Raw genomic sequence first — 22780 nt, forward strand, 5'->3', positions numbered from 1 at the left:
CGGTTGGAATTATAAGCTAGACTCTTCGTATTCCTCTCTCATTTTTGAGAAACTCATTTTACTTTAAGGCTTGTTGGAATTATAAGCTAGACTCTTCGTATTCCTCCCTCATTTTGGGAACTCGTTTTACATTAAGGCTATTTGCAGTTTTTTATGGAAACTCTTTGGGTTCCTCTCCCATTTATTTCTTTTTCTTGAAAATGTAATAGTCTTTTAGTTTTTCTATGGTAGGAATTTATTATGTAATTAAATTCTGGTTGAGCTTGAATGCTATATATATAGCAGCCATGTATCATCATTTGGACAAGTCATTGGAATGTATTGAAGCCTTTCGTAGCCTTCTTCTTATCTTGCACCATTTCTGTGTGTTTTTCATTCTAGAGAACAATCTTCTTCTCTAGTTTGTTGTTTTATTTCCAACAATGTGGTCCACTACTATTCTCAGTTTGAACGTGACTCTTAGGGGTGGATTGTCCATCACCATCGTGTTCAATGTGAGGTGTATTTCTGCAATCTATGTGCCTGGGTCCCTCATGATCAATGTTGGTTCGGTTCTTGTCATCACGATGATGGGTATTATTGTGTTCATCAATGTTGTTTATGTTACCATTCAAACTTGTAACAATAGTTCTCATGCTCAATGCATTAGATGAACACAAATTATCAGCAATCCAGTCATAAAAAGAGGTGGCCTCACCCTCAACGTTACTAATTTCATAGAGAGATGCAGGTCTTATATAAGGCAGATTGCTCTTGTCGAAGATGACATGTCAAAAAATAAAATTTTTCTCATGACAGGGTATAAACATTTGTATCCCTTGTATTTAGTGTTATAACCAATGAACACACATGGTAACGATTTTGGATTAAACTTGGTTTTGGCATAATCTTTGAGATATGGAAAGCAGCGGCAACCAACAACTCTAAGAATAGAATGCTCTGGATCTTTTCCAAAGAGTTTTTTATATGGAAAATCCATTTCTAGATTTGATTATGGCAATCTATTGATCAAAAATACCGTCATGGTAAAGACATCGACCCAATATCACATAGGTAAATTAGCAAGGAACATCATGGTGAGACTGAGTTTTGTGATGGATCAGTGTTTTTGTTCTAAAACACCATTTTGTTCAAGGGTTTTTGGGCATGAGAGTTGATGTTTAATACCGAGATCATTTAGATATCAAACAAATCTTGAATCAAGATATTCTCCACCACCATCTGACTGGAATATCTTAATATCAGCATCAAATTGACACGTAACATATTTGTGAAAGTGCACAGAAGTTGTAAAAAAAGATTGATGTTTTCTTATTGGATAGATCCATGAAAAATGACTAAATCTGTAGACAAAAATAGCGTAATATTTATGATTTTCATGCGAAGAAATGGGGATTGGACCCCATAAATCCGAGTGAACTTTCTCAAATGATTTAGCACTTGAGTTTTCAAAAGCAGAAAATGAAAGCTTACATGACTTCCCAAGCTGACAACTAGAACAAACAAATTCTTTATTTTTTGAATCAACCTCAATGAGCTTTTTTTGATGAAGATATCAAACCATGCTTATCTGTGTGTGCCCAAGACATTGATGCCATTTATTCTTCGAGACTCTTCTAAACCCATTTGAAAAATATGCAGCATGATTTCCTTCTAGCGCATATAAATCACCTCTCCTGCTTCCCATCACTATTGTTCGACATGTCCTTATGTCCTTTATCACACATACATTAGACGAGAATTCAAAAACATACGGTAAGTCGGAAGTGAGTTGGCTAACAGAAACCAAATCCTTCTTAATCTCAGAAACACATAAAAATAATCTAAGATGGCTTAGAATCAATTTTTGCATCCCCAACATGAGTAATGGCCATCTTATGTCCATTTCCTACCATAATAGAATTTAAGCCATAATAAGGTTTTAAATTGAAAAGCTTACCCAAGTTACCCGTCATATGTGAGGTGGCACCAGTGTCAGTGTTACAAAACCACTCTGAATCGTGAGAGTTAAAGATATTCATAGCTATGAGAGCTTGGGGAACATCCTCAGCTTGGAATGAGTGATTAAACCGATTAAAACAGTTTATTGTTAAATGATTCTTTTTTTTGCAGATTTGACAAATTACATTCTCATACTTTTCTTTAGAGCAATTTTCTTTGTTGACACGGGAACTGAAGTTGGACTGACCTTCTTTTGGCTGACTTTCTTGCTGATTTGACTGTCATCGATTTTCATTTCCACCTTGAACAAATCTACGACCTCTAGAACTGAAGCATTGATTGTTGCTGCCTCAACATTTTCCTTGATTTTGCTAATAATAGGCCACTTGAGGTTGGGTGTAAGCTTCAAATTGATTATGAGTTTCATAGCTCTAGAGAAGAGGGACAACGTCCTTGTAGGAGGGAATTGGAGGTCTACGCATTGATGAGACAAATGGCTCGTAACCTTGTCTGAGGCCTTGCAACAACCAGAAGATCTTATCTTGGTTCTCAACTAGCTTGCCAATAGCGACAAGATCATAACAAACACTCTTGAATTTTTTAATGTACTAAGGTAAAACATCTAATCCCTTCTTGAGAGATGTCATATGTTGAGTGAGGTAAAAGCCTCTTTCTCGTGAATCCTGGGTGAAGGCATCCACAAGGGATGTCCAAATCTCTTTGGATGTTTCCAAACCTACTACAATACTGAGCACACTTTTGGATAGTGTTCCAGTGATGCAACCTATCAGCAATCTGTCTGATCGATGCCAAGCAATATGCATCAGATTCAAAACTTTCTTCACGACCTCAGTGCCACTGGCAATAGATTATGTTGGTCTTGGGACATGTGTCTCCCAGTGAGTAAACCATGCATGTCTTAACTCTACGAGGGCCATGACTTGAGTTTTCTATTGCAGGGGGTCGACCCCCTGCCGGAACGGGGGTCGACCCCCTGCCTGTTCCGGTAGGGGGTTAAACCCCTGCCTGTACAGGCAGGGGGTTATCCGGCACGGGGTTAACCCCCTGTCTAGAAAGGCAGGGGGTTAACCCACCCAGTGCCGAAAAGGCACGGGGGTTAACCCCCGGCCGGAATCGGCAGGGGGTTAACCCGCTGCCTTTCTCCGGGCTAACGTCAGGAGCGGGCGTACCTTTCTCCGGGCGAACGACGGAAGCGGCGACAGCGGGCGAACGACGAGAGCAGGAGCAGGGAAAGAAGAAAATGAAAAGAGGTTTGGGATTAGGTATATCGATAATTAGCGATGGATTAGCGACGGATTAATCTGTCGCTATGCCGTCGTACACGAAATTTACGAACATAGCGACGGAATATATTTCGTCGCTCATTCCGTCGCAACATAGCGACAGAAATTTGTCCATCGCAAATTCGTCGCTATGTTGCGACGGAATATATTCCGTCGCTATGTTCGTAAATTTCATTGATTATAGCGACGAATATATTTCTCTCGTTTATCCGTCGCTAATTAGCGACAGAGTTAGTCCGTCGCTAAATTTTGTCGCTAATGACCTATTTTCTTGTAGTGATGCCCAATACAACTGAGGCCTCTTAGGTCCCACTGGTTCATGTATTCCCACTAGGGGTCAAATGGATCATGTTAGATCCAAATCCAATTCAAAATGCAAACAGCTGATCCTAATCCAGATCCAGATCTGGATCAGATCTGATGAGGTGGAGTTGAGTCCAAATCTAAAATGTATGCGGTAATACTGGATTTGATTTAAAAAAGAATAAAAAAAGCTCTTTTCACGTGAAAAAAATGCAGCTGGATCGGATTAATTTGATCTGACCTAAAATACTTGTCCAAAATCTGATCTGAATCTGAAAATAATATGATAAAATTAGAATCCAACCTAAATGCATTCCCAGATCTCACTTTAGGGATATTCCAAATTTGGAGATAACATGACAGACTTGGATTGGACATCCAACCATGACTAATTTGTTTGTGCCCCTAAATCCCAAGCATTCTTTGACAAATCATTGAATCAACTCAGGGCTCAGCCAACTTCCATAGGTCTGTAAACTCCAAATTGGTTTGGGTATGGACCCAGCATAGGTAGCTAGATTGCCTCCAAATTGGTTGGGTATGGACCCTACCCAGTAGTTTTGGTCAAAATATCCCTTTTACATATGCTTTCTGGCGAGGTTGCCTTTGAAGACTTGGGAGAGCCAATTGAAACTCGGTCTATGACACCAGCATGCTGGTCGCGGTCTTTGACCATGCGAAATTGACTAGGTGTTCACCCGATCTGGATTGGATCCAGTCAGTTCAGATCGGTAGGGCATGTCCAAGTGGGTCAGATAGTCACGCAGTGGATGTTTGTTATAACATCTGCGCTATACCACTGCTAGGCCTATTTTTGCACCTGCTCAATCCAGGGCTATCAAAAGGCTGAACTAGGCCTAAGCGCAATCCAGGACAGGCCGGGGTGAAAAGACCCAAAACCCTTAGCCCAAGCCCAGCCAGGGGTCTGGGTCAGCTTGGCTAGCCTGTGTCTATTTTGAATGGGCTGATTGTGAGGAATGATCAGGTGCAATGTGATTGCACACTTTTAGTGTGCTGCTGCACCTGATCACCCACCAACTTTGGGATACATCCTGTCAACTGTGGGGCCCAACAGCAGATAGGGGGTGAACAAGTACAGCAGCACACCTAAAGTGTGCAATCACATTACACCTGATCTGCCCTCACCCTGCCAGGCCAAGCCAATTAATGTGCCAGTCTTAAGCCTGGAATGGTCTGGTCTGGTCTGGTCTGACTGGGCTCAAGAAACACCCAGGCATGGCCCTATGCCACCGCGGCCTAACCAATTAGAATTCAGATCAATTTCTTGGTGCAGTTCGTCTTTGTTTGGATATGGGTCCTTATTATGATCTAACAATGTATACTCAAATTGGTTGTATCCATATGCATTTCTTGCATTTTTTTCTTGGGGAACTGCAATATCATGATAAAATCACAAGAAATATTTTGTGTGTTTGTGTATATATATATATATATATGTATATATATATATATATATATATATTACAATTTAACATGATTTATCATGAATTTAATTGATTTAAAAATGTTTAGTTTTTTTGTGTTTTTATTGTATTTCTTTACTTATAAATTAAAGATTCTCTAAAAAATTCCAAGTATTTTTCTTCTTAATTTAAACTCATAGATATGTCTATCATTTGATTCACTCCAAAACATGTTACAAATTGAATTAATTTGACAAAAAAACTTGATTTTTCATCATAAAGCTTGAATTCAATATGGGCCGTTGATTTTTAATCCCTATATATATATATATATATAAACTATAGAAATACCTATATACGTTTTCTACTAAGTAAACTATACAAAATACATCTTCAAGTTCAAATCAAGCAAACACCTCTAATTTTGTTTTTTTAAACCAGTTGGGACGGTTAGGAGATTAAAGTGAGTTAGGACAACCAATTCCTCATCTCTGCTACCAGAATTTGAGGCCTAGCACATTTTGCCTATGCTTGGTCCGTTATGTTAAATGAGCTGCTCATGGCTTAGCTTGTTGAATTGGGCCCACTTTATGCAAAAGGATCCTATCATATCCTTTGACATATGATAGAGAGGATCACATGTTAATCTTAGCCATTGAGGCTAGGATCAGTTTGCATCCAGGTGAGAATGTAGCCATTGGTTGGACCCCCTAAGCATGAATGTAGGACGGATCCCATCAGATGTCAAATGATGGGATCCGTACTCCACTTTATGAGCCCGAAGGAGAATTCAACAGGGCACGAGCAGCTCGGTTTGTTTCACAGTGCCCAGGTGGACCAAAATCACACGAGAGCGGTCCATCTCTTTCAAGCAAGTCCAACCCATAGTTTGTTTTTTTTGAAAGCCAAGCTGGGTTAGTTAGATAGACCCGGCTACCAGGTTCCATTAATTTTTAAAAGAACAGCCGTCCCATGTAGCAGAGGGATTCGATCCTGGGCCTTCAGCTCGACACATGACCCTGCTTACCACATGGGATACCACCTCAGTGGTTGAACATATAACTGATTGCGGATTATATTCAATCCCTGCCGCATATCTCACTTGGGATGCACGAGAGTGGAGCCCACCCACACCTCCATCAAGTGACATGTGTCATGATGATGGAATATAACGCAAACTTACGTTGTGCCGTCGCACGCGCGAGACCAAGTACCCTGGGCACGTGCCATTCTTTGACCGGATGCCGGCCCCATGCGGCAGGCTGCCTTGCCCGGTCAGGCTCCGGCAGCCCTTCTTTTGGTCAAAACGGACTGCTGTGCTGCCCCAGCAAAAAAGCATTCCATCTTTGACCGCATGGAATGGTCAGCACATACGTGCGAGACATTGGACACTAACGAGCTTATAACAATAGCCACGGCTTCAGCATAATTTTCCAAAACGCCATTCTGTCCATTGAAGCCGCTCAAAGAGAATATCTCCGCCGCACATCTGATCTCTTGGAGAGAGAGGACTAACTAATGGTGCTAATGTTGGTAACAATTTCTTAACTCGTTTTTGTAGTTTATAGTCTTTCATACATGCCATGATTATATTGTATCTAGAGCTGTCAATGGGTCGGGTTTGTGTGGGATCAGGGTTAATTACCCGATATCGTCCAAATAACGACCAGTTCGGTCCTCGGGACTGGACCCAGATTACGTCCCATTAAGAAGATGAATCTCAAACATAACCCATAAAAGTTAAAGGGTACTTAAAAATGTTTGTTTATACTAAGAATACATATATAAAATGATCGGGTCAGCTTGGTGGGTCGAATATCTAGAATCCAATCTACATGCATTTTACTTGGTTGGGATCAGATAACATTTGAGTCTGAAACTTTCATGCCCATACCCTGGTATTTGAGTTTCGGGCAAGGCTGGGTATCTAACACGTACAAACCCAACCCATTGACAGCCTTAATTATGTTGCTAATTTGGCAGAAGATGGACAAATGTCAAACTAAAACTTGCAGATGGTCTCAACATATAGTTGATTGTTGCATCTACCAATGGGATCAAGCTTCAGCTTATACTTCATCGAAAATAAGTCCTACGTAGGCTCTTAAGACGTTACGTCCTCAGTGTCTTCCAATTTCTCATTTTATCGAGTCCAAGTAACTTATGTCCACAATTTCAGTCCAAGTAACATATGTTCACAAATTCTTAGCCTCATAAGGGTTTGACATAGTGGGATAGGTCCTAGGCCGCTAGGCAGGTGGTATAGGTTCAAATCTCATGAGCATCACCAGTTGTCCAAGCCTAAGCTTGGTAACTCTTTAGGGGGTATAGGATAAGCCCACTAAATTTTATGCTGTCAAGACATTGATCGTAAGTACGGCAGGCAGAGTCACAACAACTAGGTCTCTAATCTTAAGTGTGGTTTCTTCGCGGAAATATTTAAAAAAAAAAAAGTAAATTTCTAAAAATTAATAGGATAGAGCGGCATGGGTTTCTAAAATTTTAATTAATAAGTTGCTAATTTTGATCTTTAATATGTAATTATATATTTTAATGAATATATTATTAAAAATGTATAATTAATTTTAAAAAACATTAAAATAATGTTTTCTACCTGTCCGAGTCGTGTCGTAGTGTGTCCAACTCGTGTCGTAGTGTGACATAAATCTAACCTGTGAAACAGTGAGACCGAATAAGTAAGTGATAACCCAACCAAGATCAAGGACTTGACTAGCCAGGAGCATAGAGATGTTTTTGGAGACGCAATCCACAAGTCAAGTTTGTCATTTCATGCGGACAACTTTGCAATCTTTTAGTGCCTTTTGGATTTAACAAAGATAAAGAAATTTTGGGGCAGAAAACTTTGATAATTAGGGATAAGGCCGTCTAAGCTCATGTTCGGCTCGTAAGGAGTTCGTTTAAACTCGTAAAATAAGCTTGTCAAGTTGAACATATAGGTATTCGGCTCGGCTCGGCTCAACTCGTACAAGCTCGTTAGGTAGTAAAAAATATACTTTAGACATATTTTACATCACATATATAGTAGATGTGAAACATACTGTAAAAATTAGGTTTAGTGGTAAAATCTTATCAGTTCTACTTTTGAAAGAATGCATTTTTCTGTAATCCTATTTCTTCCATCTCTAAAACAATGTATTTTTTTATGTGAAGAAGCCAGCTCGAGCTCGGCTTGGCTAGTCACAAGAATAAGCCAAGCTTGAACACTCGCTCAGCTTGTTAATCATCCCTAATTAGGGCTAAAAATGAGACTAGGCACATCCAAAGCTCATATTTTTAGTGCTAGCTGAACTTAAAGTAATAAAATTTTGTGCAGCGTCGAAAGGGCCCTGGTGTGGTAGAATTGTTCAGATTGTTACAACCTCTAGCAGATCGATGGCTCAAAATTGATTCTAAAAGAACCTCTTTTCCCAAGTAGTGCAAATGTCGATAGACTTTAGAAAGGCCAAAGAAAAGAAACTGAACACAGCTAGAGCTCCGGTAGACAAACTTTCTAATTGGTTCAACGTGAGTTTCGATTGAGATATGTAATCGTTTTATTTAAAACATAAAAAATTCCTATTCTATTGGGCTTAGTCCGAGTCTGGTTTATGTTATCTCTATAGGTTTTGCCTATGATAAGTCCAGTCAAACTCAGACCCGATACCCGCACCTCAAAGTTGGATCCCAAACAAGACCAACCCAGATCCGATGAAGGCCCAACCCGCTGACATCCCTACTCCTAAAGGGATGGGCAATCATTTTCTATTAAACGACCAAAGAGAGAGATGGTTCTTCCTGGTCAGAGTGGGTTGCTTGAAAGATGACTTCCTGGTCAGAGTGGGTTGCTTGAAAGATGGTGGCGGAATTGTAATATTTTGAGTGTACATGGTCCCTTTTCACGTCAACCAAAGAGAAAATGAGACCAACAGAGAGATGGTTCTTTTCTCCTATAAAATGAGAATGGAACAACAGCAATTCACAGCAACAATACATATGCATATATATGAGCTCTCAGAATTGAGCAGTAGGCTCCTTTCATCATTGGTGGCAAGGGGGGTAATGGTAAGCTCACGGAGTTTTACGTTATCAGGACAGTGATCGTAAGTACTGCAGGCAAAGCCATAAGTCTCTGATCCTTGGGTGGGTTTTTCGGTGTAAATATATATAAAAAAAAAAAAACTCCTTTCAACCCACCTCCTTGCAAAAGAGCAACTCTCTCCCACAGCCACTCCCTCTGATCTCTTTCTTCTTCATAATGTCCAGAAGGGAAAGAAAGCCCACTTTGGTTAAAGTCATCCACACTGAGTTCGTGCAAACTGATCCACAGAATTTCAAGGCAGTCGTTCAGAATCGAACCGGAAAAGACTCGAGGATTCCCGGGGTTTCGGCCGAAAAACCGGTGACTATCCAGAAAATGGCATACTATGAGGAACCTGGCCAACAAGACTTGATGAGGGTGAGTGAAGATGATGGTGGTTTGAAGCCGTAGACTTGGTTGATGGAGGATTTCAGGTGGCTTAATTATGGAGTTGCCACCGTTGGATGACCAAGAAGTGCGGAGCGGATCAGGTCATGCTGAACATGAGCGTTTTTGCTCATGCTGACATCGTGGCCGTCCGATTTGCATTTTAAAAAGCTCCACGTGGCATTCATCCAAAATGCAAACAGACGGCCACGATGTCCGCATGAGCGAAAACGCTCATGTTCAGCGTGACCTGATCTGGGCCCCCAAGAAGTACGAAGTCATGACAGTTCACATCAATTTTTACTTTTTCTTGGGCTCTTTGATTCGTTTATTTGTTAAAGTCGGTTCCGAGAGTTCTTATCTTATAAATGACTTGCTTCTATGGCACCCATTCCAAGAAATGAACTAAGGGTGTTTTTTCTTCTTCTTTTTGTTTTAAGAAAAAAAATTTATTTGAAGGAAATGTTGCTTAATTTTTCTCTTTGATGGTCATGCGATTGATTTATTTCTTTAGTTGTACATTCTAAGCATCAAATATTTATCAGATTCGACTCAAAATAGTTCGAGAAACGACAACTCTGACCAAACTATTTCTACCATGTGTGTTCCACCAATGATGTGGGTTTAGGACCCAGTATCGCAACAAAAGGGCTTCAGGGCACAGTCCAAGTGCACTCACCACCCAGTAAGTGGCAACAATATCACACTCCAATGCTTTCTGCATATTTCAGTGCTTTGTTTTCTTCCTGCTTATATATATATATATATATATATATATATATATATATATATATATATATAGAGAGAGAGAGAGAGAGAGAGAGAGAGACCTAACAGCAGGAATGTGACAAAGAACGAGGGAGGGACAGAGAATGATTTGAGAAAGGCAACCACATGAGAAGAAAGTTTTGGAAGATCTTTGTGTTACTGCAAACACGTGACAAATAAGGATTTAAGGAAATGAAGATCTCAAGCCTAGATGCACGTTCTTAAGATCTCTATCTTTAGAACTTCAATCACTCCACTCCGAGAATTCCGAAGATGTGAAAAGAGATTTGTTACGACTAAGTTTCTAAGATACAACTAGGCTTGAACTGCAAGAGAGTCACTACTTCGCAAGAACAGATGACCTCTCTCACACTTGAACTCTGCAAGCTAAACCGGGAAGAAAAAAAAGAGAAAACTGGAGAATCAGAAATTAAAATACCTCAAAAGATGAAAACGGAGAGATTTATAGACTTTTAGAAAGGCCAAAACGTTTTGCGATAAATGAGATTAATGACCATAAATCTGACGATTTGAAATTAGGACGAAAAGGTTCCTGAACGGTCACCCACTAATTTGACTGTTGATTAAAGGCCTTCAAAACCATTCAAACATTTGCACCTCATATGCACCTCGCGCCGTTGCGAGCGTGCAAAGTGTGCCATCAAAATGCCACATTGCGCTTCAAGCGCACACACGCGCGCGTATGCGCGGCAACGTCAGCAAGCTACCTAAAAACTCAAGGATTACCAAAGTAAAGAATAGAGAATAAACCCTCTATTTAAACCACCAGAAAAACTTAGATATAAGACTAAACATTTTCAAAGCACTTTTGGTGGAAAACAATAAATCACCAAGATTTTATAGTTTACATTTTAAAACTTTTCTAACACTTTGTATATATATATATATATATATATATATATATATATATATATATATATATATATATATATATATATGCACGGTGGACGGACGCATAAACAAACTTAAACCTAGAGTCATTGTTGTTTATGTTGATATTGATTATGGTGATAATTCCATAATTCAATTCAATATTACCTAGAGCCAACGTCCCCTAATTTATAGCCCAAGAGACAAAAAAGAGATGGGCTCCATTCCCTACTAAGAAACTTATCTCCAAGAATTGACTTTACTAAAGTGCTCAATCCCCCAATAAACAAGTCTATTTGAACTTGGAACTTTATCTAACTTTTAACATATTTTTACAGAGAGCTAGAAAGAAAAACCACTCGCTTGAGTTCATGAAGGTGGTCTGGTAGAAACATTGGACCAGATAACATTCTCAATGATGCCAAAGGTGTGGATTGGACTTGGTTGGACTTTGATCCAAATCAAACAGAAGCTGATAAAAAATCGTCTGTGGTGAAGTCCATGCATGTGAAAGCAAGTTGACTTAGTTAATTACCCCGAACACCACCTAAATGGGGTTTGGGTTCAGCGCAAATGAACCAAAGATGAGGTCAGGAATTATTGCAAGGTCCGCACCTGGCTATAGAGCAGGCAACCTAACTCACAAAAGAAATTGCAAATCCAAAAGCCCACATTTTCTTCAAAGGCCCTTCTTTGCCCTCACCTGAACACTAACATGTGTCCAACGACCATCGCTCAAATTAACTGATGTTATTGAAAAAAGTTTTTAAGCGCATTTTAGAGGGTGCAGGCATGAATTCTAGCAGCCTATTTCATTATGAACTTGGCTAGGGGTGCACATATCCAGGTCCATCCTTGTGGGCTATGGAGTCAGTATCTGCATTTGGTCCACTGATCCGACTAGGGGTGTCAACGGGTCGGGTTTGGTTTGGACTCAGGTGGAACCAGACCCTAACCTGATTCGAGATACTGGTACCAGGTCCAGTCCCGAGTTCAATCGGATCCACCATACGAGAATTAAACCATACCCGAATCCTATAAGGATTACATGAACCAGACCCGGACCATACCTGGCAAAATAATATTTTTTTATCCTTTTTACATTGAAAATGTGTTGATCTTAGTCGAAACTGGGGTCGGGCCCGGGTCTGGTATGAAATCTCACAAACCATACACAGCTGGCTCCATAAGCGGAGCCTTCAGATCTGACCCAGATCGTAATCTGACCTTCTTATCCCCTATAGGGTTTGCTATGGATCGGGTCCGAGTCAAACCCGACCCGTTGACACCCTATATCCGACACATAAGTTCACAGCCTAATTAAATATCATATTATATTCTGATCAACTGATTATGTGGAGAGATGTGCAAAAAACATGGTGTTCAACGGGTCGGGTTTGGTTCGATCCCAGGTGAAACCAGACTTGGAACAGATTTTGGGTATAGTATCGGGTCCGGACCTGGGTCTAATCGGGTTCACTATAAGAAAAACCCATACCTGGACTCGATAAGAACTACATGAACCAAACCCGGTAAAATCATATTTTTTTATCATTTTTACATTGAAAATTTGTGGATCTTAATCAGAACTCGGGTCGGGTATAAATTTTCACAAACTATACCCGGGTCCATGTATTAATCAGACCTTCAGGTTCGGACCTGATTCTTAATCGGGTCTTCTTATTTATCACGATACCCTGACCCTATAGGGTTTGGTTCGGGTAAACCAGGCCCATTGACACCCCTACTTGTGATACTAGAAAGTCTTGCTGAGCTGTGGTCGCCATTAGGAGTGTCAATGGGTCGGGTTTGGTTTGGACCCAGGTAGAACTAGACTTGGACCCGGTTTTCAAGTATGGTATCGGGTCCAGACCCAGGTCTAATCGGGTCTACTATAAGAAAAAATATACTGGGTCCCAATAAGAATATGAACCAGACCCGGTAAAACCATATGTTTATCATTTTTACATTGAAAATTTGCGGGTCTTAATTGAAACTCCCGTCAGATCCGGGTCTAGTATAAAATTTTAAAAACTATACCCGAGTCTATATATTAATCGGACCTTCGGGTCATATTATTTATTACCATACCTTAACCCTATAGGGTTTGGTTCAGGTCGGTGGGTTGACATCCCTAATCTCCATACCCAACAGCATAAAACCCGGCCCGAGGCTGTACAGGACAGGAGTGCAGAGAAATGGGTCAATCAGCTTGGATGGATTTTAAATTTTTAATGGCAAGGTTTTTGACCAAAATATGTGGCACCTTCTAGAATTTTGGAAACATTTTGGGAGTATCACCCCTAGATAGAATAGGTATACAATCAGCATGCATGATCGTGATCGTCCAATTATGTTTCCCCCATCACATAGAAATTGAGATCGGGTGTAATGTACATGTTTGTAGAGGCGTGTGGTTAGATGATCGGCCCCAAAGTACTCGAGCCAAGTAAGACAGAGAAAATCGCTACTGCATGCATAGATTTTATGTTTTGTGTGGCCCGAGAACTTTTGTAAAGTACTCGGCCTGACCATTGGATCTGCTCTGATGATTGCACACTTTAAGTGTGTTGCTGTTGGGTAAGGGTGGCCATTCCGGCCTGGCCCGATGTCTAACCCTACTGTTGTTGAGCCCCACATCTGAGAGGTTGTATCCCAAGGAGTACACTAAATGTGTGCAATCACATTGCACCTGATCTCAAAGGCCTGTTTTGATGAAAAAGTCAATATGTTATGACTTATGATACTTGATCTAAGTGGAATGGAATATATACACATCTTGATAACCGAAAGAGATGCTCATATATATGGGGTCTCCCCCTCCATCATGATCAGAAAATGTTGTATTAAAGTTTAGATCAGTTAATAACATGGTTAGTTTTAGTAAAGGTAAGAATATGCATGTGGGTCTAAGCATAGTACCTTGTGTAGATAAACTCGGCAACCTACCCTAAGAATAAAAAACAAAGTTAAATTAAAAGAAAGATCGAAGATTTGCACTATATATGTATTGTTATGTTTGACCTACTCTTGGTTCCCTAAGTTTTTCCTATATGATCACTATCAGTGGGCCACCATGTGAGTTCCTATTGGACAACTAGGAGATTTGTCTAGATTTTGTTCTTTGACTTTTCCTGGTGATATCCTTTTTCATTTGCTTTAAAAGAAGTATATTTGGAAAGTAGGGCAGTTTGGTAAATAATGGTACATGTCTTCCTTGTGAGGATGACATGAAAGAAGAGAATACAGTTCTGAGATAGAAAAAGTGCAATGTTTAGAGTGAATGGGATGTCATGGAGAGGGTTCAAGTGCTTGGCAAGGAAAACATTGGTAAGAAGGCAAATCAAATCAGAGTTTGCAGGCAAGCAAAGAAAGGAATTGAACATCATCACTATGGCTATCACCTTAATCAATATCAGCATAAACAACAGTAACTTTAGGTTTAAGTTTGTTTATGCGTCCACCATGCATTTATATATACAAAGATCTTCCAAAACTTTCTCCTCCTCATATGGCTGCCTTTCCCAACTCATTCGCTGTCCCTCCCTCATTCTTTGTCACATTCCTGCTGTTAGGTACATCTCTCTCTCTCTCTCTCTCTCTCTCTCTCTCTCAGCGGGAAGATGCAACCACTTTTAAAAATAAATTTTAAATGTGTGTTTTTTGCAAATCTAACTGCAGGCATGTGATTTCCATTATAAAAAACCTAAGAACCAGCTCTTTAACAAATTTTTCGATATATATATATATATATATATATAGAGAGAGAGAGAGAGAGAGAGAGAGAGAGAGAGATGTTGCAGTTACAATTCATTGACATGTTTTTGCCTTACACTTGCAGAACTTGGATTGCTACAAGGAGTCGCAACTTTTGGGATCAACTATGGCCAAATAGCCAACAATTTACCATCACCAGACCAGGTCCTCATTCTCCTCAAGTCGCTCAACGTCACCAAAATAAGAATCTATGACACCAACCCTCAGGTCCTGGCCGCATTTGCAAACTCCAGCATTGACCTCATTGTAACCCTACCAAATGAACTTGTAGTCCAAGTAGTTGACCCTCAACAAGCCCTTGACTGGGTGCTGACCCACATCAAACCATACGTACCTGCAACCAAGATCGGTGAAATCTCCATTGGTAATGAAGCCTTCACCACTGATGACACCCTTCTAATGCTCAACTTGGTTCCAGCCATGACCAGCATCCATGGTGCACTAGCCCAAGTAGGCCTCGATTCTTTGATACGCGTCTCAAGTGCAAACTCGTTAGCGGTTCTTGCCAATTCTTTCCCCCCATCAGCCGGATCATTTCGTGCCGACCTCGCTGGTCTAATTACTCTCATGTTGCAATTCTTGGTTGAGACAGGAGCCCCATTTTGGATCAATGCCTACCCTTACTTTGCTTACAAGGGTGACCCATCAAGTGTTTCATTAAACTATGCGCTTTTTGAGCCAAATGTAGGGATGGTGGACCCTTATACCAATCTTCACTATGACAACATGCTTTACGCACAAGTGGATGCTGTTACTTTTGCTATGGCCAGGTTAGGGTTTGGAGGGTTGGAAGTTAGGGTAGCTGAGACTGGGTGGCCATCCAAGGGGGACCCAAATGAATATGGTGCAACTCTAGACAATGCTGAGGCCTATAACAAGAATTTGCTTAGAAGGCAATTTGAAAATGAGGGCACACCTCTTAGGCCTCAACAAAAGTTGGCAGTGTATTTGTTCGCTTTGTTTAATGAGAATATGAAGCCTGGACCAACATCTGAGAGGAATTATGGACTTTATCAACCTAATGGGACCATGGCATACGATGTGGGACTCGCTACAGGGATGTCAAAGGCTTCTGGCTCTGTGTCATTGATCTCTCAGGGTACCAAGGTGAGCGCCTATTTTTTTTTCTTCTTCATTGCCTGACCTCTCTCTCTCTCTCTCTCTCTCTCTCTCTCTCTCTCTCTCTCTCTCTCTCTCTCTCTCTATATATATATATATATATATATATATATATATATATATATATATATATATATATATATATATATATATATATATATATATATAGATAGATAGATAGATAGAGAGAGAGAGAGAGCAATTGGTACCTTCAGCCAGTTTAAGAATGAATCGGTTACTTTTCAATGTTGCAGGTGTTTTTTGCATTTTATGAACCTGCCGATGTGTTTAGCATTGCTGTAACATGCATTGAAACAAATTGTTTTAATCAAATAGTTGATTTTGTTATAAAATTTTGATGCAATATGAGCCATTGATTTTTAGATTCATTTAGAAACTTGCCAAAACAAAGACAAATAAATAATATATAGATATAGATATATGAGAGAGAGAGAGCGTGTGTGTGTGTGTATGTGCGTGCGTGTTCATCTTTTTGTAGTTAAATAGGAAAATAAGTAATTAAAATTCAACAGGTAAAAAATATTCATTTATCTTTATAAATATGAATTTATCATACTATTTAGTATTTGTTTTCGCTTACTTTCAATAGATCTAAAGTAGGATTCTAGTGTTATAAAACTATCAATAATTTGCTTTTTTTTCGAATGAGAATAATTTGCTAATTTTGTTAACTCACTGATGACTTTGAAACAGGCTGCAGGCGTGGACTTTCACAGAATGGTGATTTTTCATTTTGTATTTATATGTTGTTTCATTGATTTAATGAGATGGCATTTTTTTATTTGATCCCACAGACAATCATTAATGACAAATTGATATATATATATGTAAAGCAAAGGGAAATGCTTCCTGCCCTTGTCAAAATGTCGACAAAAAAGATTTATATTTGCAAAAGCTTTGGCAATGTTTTCCTTCACTTCAAATAACTAGAAGCATCAAAATATTTACTTTATTATCAAAACTCATATAATCTTCATTTGCTATGGGTCAAACTTGATCTTGATACCATTGCCATGAAAGGGCGCTTGTATCTTTCTGCTAGTTCATGAATGTTGACTTATATTACCCTTAAATTTATATGGAGGGCAATAAATGTCACTGTTTAAATTTTTCTTACTTCGAAAGGATAATTTTTCAAATTTAAGATAAGAAAGAAGAAATTCGATCTCTTGGCCTCATTAAGAAAGTGTCGTGTCACGGTTTATTTGTGTGTAAACTGCATGTTAGGGCACGATTCCTCTCCTCTCTAGAAGGGAGAAGTTGGTGGAGAAGCTAACCCTCTTGGAAAGTAAGAATATGTTTTAAGGCACGAGACATGTCCAAGCTAAACTAATAAGAAAGAAATCCTTTTTCAGGACCATAGTTACAAATCTTGTTCTCGGTATACTCTTGGCAAAGGAATATCTCGGGATATTTTCAAAAAATGAGATTTTCTCAGGAAAATTTCAAGAAAATCTGCAAGTTAAGAAGATAAGAGGTCAATAACCTTAACTCCAATTACTTTCTTTGTTTTGATGGTCATTTCCCTTAAGTAGCTGCAGTGAGAACCAACAGGATAATGCATCATACAGAGATTGCAAATGGCATCTTAAGAGGCAAGAATGCTATCACCTAAGCTAACAACTCTACCTAACAACTTTCGAGATCCGATACCCTAAATTTGGTATTTATTGCAGTCCAGCTCTAGGGATGTAAATGATTCAGATTCAGGTCGAATGTAGCCATTACCAAATCTGACTAATCAGATATTGGCTAATGGGACTCGAATTTAGATTCCGATTCAGATGGGGAAAACTAATACTGAATTGGAATTAGTACATGTAATCAGATTTGGATATTCATCAGATTCGGTTATGAAATCCTAAATCAAATCCGAATTCAATTTTCTTAACCAAATACGACTTATCGGAATCAAAATCGGGTCAGATATCGGATAAATCCAATCCATTGACATCCCTATCCTGCTCCTTAAGTTGAGCTGCAAGACTAGTTGTACCATCTTAGAACGTCAAAACAAAGATCTCCCATTGACTGCATGATATCAAAAAGCCAACAGAGAGGTGTTAAAAGGATACAGATCACGAGTTTGTGTGCCCAGAGTTGTAACCATCTTTTATTAATCCTCAGCTTCAATGCAGACTTCGACATGACAGAGAAAATATTTAATGTGCTAAATAGAAAAGGCTATTGTCTCATGATCCCATCTAAAGATAATTTTGCCACAATATTCGAATCATTAGCCCTCTGTGTAAGCCAATTTGTACTAAATCAAGTTCTATGATGTTGAGGGGAAATTCCATTCAAGGGCCAACATTTCATTTGACCCATAATGCCAAAAAAGGTCTCATATTTCTGAGTTTCCTGATATGAGCCTCAGTTTTTTTTTTTTAACCGTCAAACAGAGACCTACCATCACCATTGACCATCAAATCAGGTTAAAGCTGAGTTAAATTGTGTCAAATGATAATAATACCCTCAAATCAGTAAAATATCTAGCCTTATCTTCCATGTGTGGGTGTTTACTTCAAAGGGCAATATAGAAAACTCAAAAGAAACACGTTTCTAGGATGTTGGAGTTTAACCTGAGGACTCTATTTAGCACTCTTCAGAAAGACTGGCCCATATCAGGAAATTCAAAAAAGTGAGGCCCATTTTGAAATTAGGGGCAAAAGGTTGGTCCTTAAGTGGAAATATCCCTATTGTTAATTTGGTCGTCATTCATGTCCAGTACAAGTGCTCACAAGAGATCAATAACTAAAGTCGTGTTTAAACCAATGTAGTCAGTATCGAAGTATCCCAATTGGACCTGTATCGTTTGGCCGATACCGATTCTCAAACGAAACGTTCTAAATCAGTTAAAAAGTATTTAAAAAATATTACGTGTCAATCAGCACTTAACACATGTTAAAGCCATTAAAAAATAATTTTAAGCTATTTTTACATTTATTAAAAAAATAGCCAATTCAGGTCAGTATCGTACCAATTTACTGGCGATGCGTATCAGCCAAAGCCGATTCAGGACGATACTGACAAAACTGGTTTAAACTAGGGATGGCAATAGACCAGGGGGAAATGAGGCCCCGCTCCGCCTCACCCCGTTTGGACAGGAGATGGAGGACACGAAACGGGGATGTAGGCTGGGATGAAGGTTAAAATCAAAACCCGTGTGGGGATGGACTTACGCTTTCCCCCGCCCCATCCTCAATCCTTCTTTAGGGATGGCAATGGACAGAGGGGAAACGGGGCCCCGCCCCACCTCTCCCTGCTGGGATGAAGGTTAAAATCAAAACCAGTGCGGGGATGGAGGTCCAGATTTTGAGATGGGTCGCGGGTGGAGACCTTGTCCCCCACCCCCGCCCCGGTCCACTGCCATCCCTAGTTTAAACTTATGTGTAGTAAACATCTCAGAAAGCAGAGCAAAGGTTACGTTTTAAACTAGGAGATATGCTGTGCAGTTTCAACCGTTGTAAGTCAGAACTCAATTTGAGTGAGCCACACAACTTGCAAGATACAATAATCACAGCCATACCAATGCAGCAATCATCTGATAGTAAAAAGAAAAAACTGGCCAACAATTAATATACATGCGATCAAATTTGAAAGTCTGCAGGCACAACCAACCATGGACGATTGTAATGGATAAGGTAGCTCAGTTATGCGATCACATAATAGAATCAGTTGGTTTTTATGGCTGTAAACTTCCTTTCAATTTAACACATCTTGATTGACAAGTATTCCTCCGCACTTTAAGCTAGAAATAATGTTTTTGAATGCTTTTGATTCTCTTCTATGTGATTTTGAGTTGCACACACACACAGAGAAGAAACGGTCACTACCAAATCAAAATTTCACATGGATTATAGAAGTCTTATCTTCAACAGAATGACGTGCCTAGATAGTTATTTAACAATTAAAGCTTAAGCATTTTTTCTTCTTTCCTTCTTTCTTTTGGCCAGCAGAGAACCTAGTTGAAGGAATATAGAATTGTGGCAATCTTGCATTATCAAACTCCAGGCGGTAGGGCTACAGTGACCAACCTGTCAAGCTCTACAATGGACAGAAGATTGAAATCCACAATCTTCCTCTTCGTACCATCAAGTCCAGAAAATTCATCCCACTATTACAGGGTAAACAGTCCAATTTCACAAAGGACAAATTTCATAAAGGAGAAAGTTACAAACATGAAGATGCAAAGCATGTTAAAAATCTCCCCATCATATTCACATTGTGCAACTGACATGGTTTACCATTAATGCTGCAACATTCTATATATATATATATATATAAAGAGAGAGAGAGAGAGATGTCAAGTACATAATTAAAGCAACAAGTTGGTATCTGAAAAAAAAAAACCTGCTGCCAATAAAGATGGTACTTTAAGATAAAACATTGGAGAAACCTTTTCAAAGACCCTCGTGAAGAATTATGTAAATATCATTCTTAGGATGAGCGAGCTACCCGAGGCCTCACAGGTGTCTTTGAAGGACTTACTCTGGACCAAATAAAGCCCCATCAGAATGCAAAATATGAAGATATAAAGCATGTCGTATGTATTCCAGGAAAACATTACCTGATTGGTCGTGATCCTAATATCACTCCACTACAATTTAGTGCATTCATTGCACTTTGTGCCTGAAAAATGTCAAAAGCAAATCAAAATTACAAAAAAAAGGCAGTTGACCAAGAATATCTGTAGGAACAGAAACAGGAGAGAATAAATGATATAGTCCAAATATCAATTATTATAATGCCATTGGTTTATAATGGGAAACCAAATATCCTAAGAGATAAATTATGCAGACATCCAGAGAATATATTAAATCATATGTTTTGATACATAACTTCAACAAATATGACCCAGAGAATTTTTATGTTTTCCTACTGTCATTTAATGCATTATCATAGAATGAACCAATTGCATCTCTCTCTCTCTCTCTCTCTCTCTCTCTCTCTCTCTCTCTCTCTCTCTCTATATATATATATATATATATATATATATATATATATATATGTGTGTGTGTGTGTGTGTGTGTGTGTTGTTTTGTCTCAATCTAGCCACACAGATGTCTTCAGCATGCTCAATTTAGTAGGAATTGACCCTTGGATCATGTTTTCTCGATGAAAAAAGCATGTTTTTGAGAGTAAAGAAAAATCAATGCATTCATAGCCATTGATTTTTGGATGCTGGAAAAACCTGTATACAGTGTGGATTCCAGCTATACAAAAGCCGGTTCCCACTAATAAAACCATGTACCACATCTATGGTGTTAGATGTGAGAAAAAAAATGTTGTTTGCTAAGTCGATTGTAAATATACAATCGACTGTAGCAAATACTTTATATATATACAGTAACATTAATTTATATATACATATGACTCTTTCCCTCAATCAAAATCTAGGTGACACAGCAAGACACATTGGACGCACCACATGACATGCTATGACACATATAAACATTATTTATAATTTTTAATAGTTGTTAATAATTTCCACTAATATTTTTAATAATAAATATGTTTTTATATATTAAAGTATCAAGAAAATATCCTAAAATAATAAAAAATGTGCATCATCATGTCCTGGTTTTTTCAAAAAAATTATAAATTTGTGTCTCATACTTGTATGAGACCATCTATGTCCATGTCCTTCCAAATTGTTAAAATCGGTTCGCTAGGTGAATCAATTTCTTTAAAAACCCAAAGAATCAAATCAGAATATTTTTCATTCAAAAAAATAGAAAGAATACAAAAAAAATAGAAAAATAAATACAGAAATAACAAAATAATATATGTCAATATAGACAACATTCATAAAGATGATATTTTAAAAGAATGTTCATAAAGTAGCATCACAATTCACAACCCATTAAATAAAACACATGTTTACACTTTACATAAAGTGTCTATAACTGATCCTACTTCAAATAGACCGATTTTGGCCAATTCAGAAGATTCGAGCCAAAATCACTTAATTTTGGAGGGGGGGCGAATCAACCCCTCTTTTGGATTGGCTAAGGGCCGATTCGATCTGAATCAGCCTATTCAGACCGATTGTGACAACACTGTAGCCAACCACGAAATTGTTTTGTCAATGTATGCACTACAGAAATCATGATTCACCAACTTCTAGTTCTGAAATTCAAGATGACTTCCGCATTGTCGAATTATATGCATTGATCTCAACCATCTAAACTTAGATCATTCTTGATGATCGATGATTCCCAAATTATCCTTTTCGAGAACCAACTTACTGTAAGAAAAAGAAAAATATTGCACATAATGCATATTGTCATCCAATCATGATTGGTGGACATGACCAAGACGACATTTCATATCCATGAATTGCAGCAATTCAATAATGGTTGGTTATCTTTATAAAGTTCATAACAAGCAGAATACTCCATAGGCATTTGACCTAATGATTAAGAATTCTTGATTGAATGATTAAAGGTGTTCAGTACCAAAAAGAAAATACAGATACAGAACTATAAAACACACTAGTGGCAAAAGATTTAAAATGGGATACAAAATTTACACATTTCCCTAACTGGCAAGCAAGAGAAAAGCCAGACCCATGAATTATTGGAACCCCAAGGAAAACAATAAACATATACTCTTCTGCAGCTAATGTAACTGTAGGTTAGTTCTTACCGACACAAACTCAACAAATGCAATATGGGACGAGTGCACATGATCTCCCAGAAGCCTCAAGCGAGAAACCTGCATTATAGACAGAATAACAATTTAATTAGAAAGGGCTTGTATTT

At 38.7% G+C, this 22780-nt stretch overlaps 1 protein-coding gene and 1 pseudogene across 4 annotated transcripts in view; one reads left to right on the forward strand and one right to left on the reverse strand.

Moving 5' to 3' along the window:
• The first annotated feature begins 14921 nt into the window (after window positions 1-14921).
• LOC149836890 (glucan endo-1,3-beta-glucosidase 11 pseudogene) lies at window positions 14922-16016 on the forward strand (annotated as a pseudogene).
• Window positions 16017-20208: 4192 nt separating this feature from the next.
• LOC149836891 (polyadenylate-binding protein-interacting protein 9-like) overlaps window positions 20209-22780 on the reverse strand; it is a 38320-nt gene continuing 35748 nt past the window's right edge. For 2 of the 4 annotated variants that reach the window (XM_090005643.1, XM_090005641.1), the window contains 3 exons: window positions 22665-22733; window positions 20584-20645; window positions 20317-20505 (listed from right to left, as the gene is read on the reverse strand). In XM_090005643.1, the coding sequence (XP_089861769.1) occupies window positions 20454-20505; window positions 20584-20645; window positions 22665-22733 (183 nt within the window). In that variant the 3' untranslated portion in view covers window positions 20317-20453. Of the gene's footprint in view, window positions 20269-20316; window positions 20506-20583; window positions 20646-22664; window positions 22734-22780 lie in introns of those variants that run through there. The other 2 variants (XM_090005642.1, XR_016431846.1) reach the window with 2 other exon arrangements.

This window comes from Nuphar pumila, chromosome 5 (genome assembly GCF_984573655.1).
Source record: "Nuphar pumila chromosome 5, dmNupPumi1.hap1.1, whole genome shotgun sequence".
Lineage (NCBI taxonomy): Eukaryota > Viridiplantae > Streptophyta > Magnoliopsida > Nymphaeales > Nymphaeaceae > Nuphar > Nuphar pumila.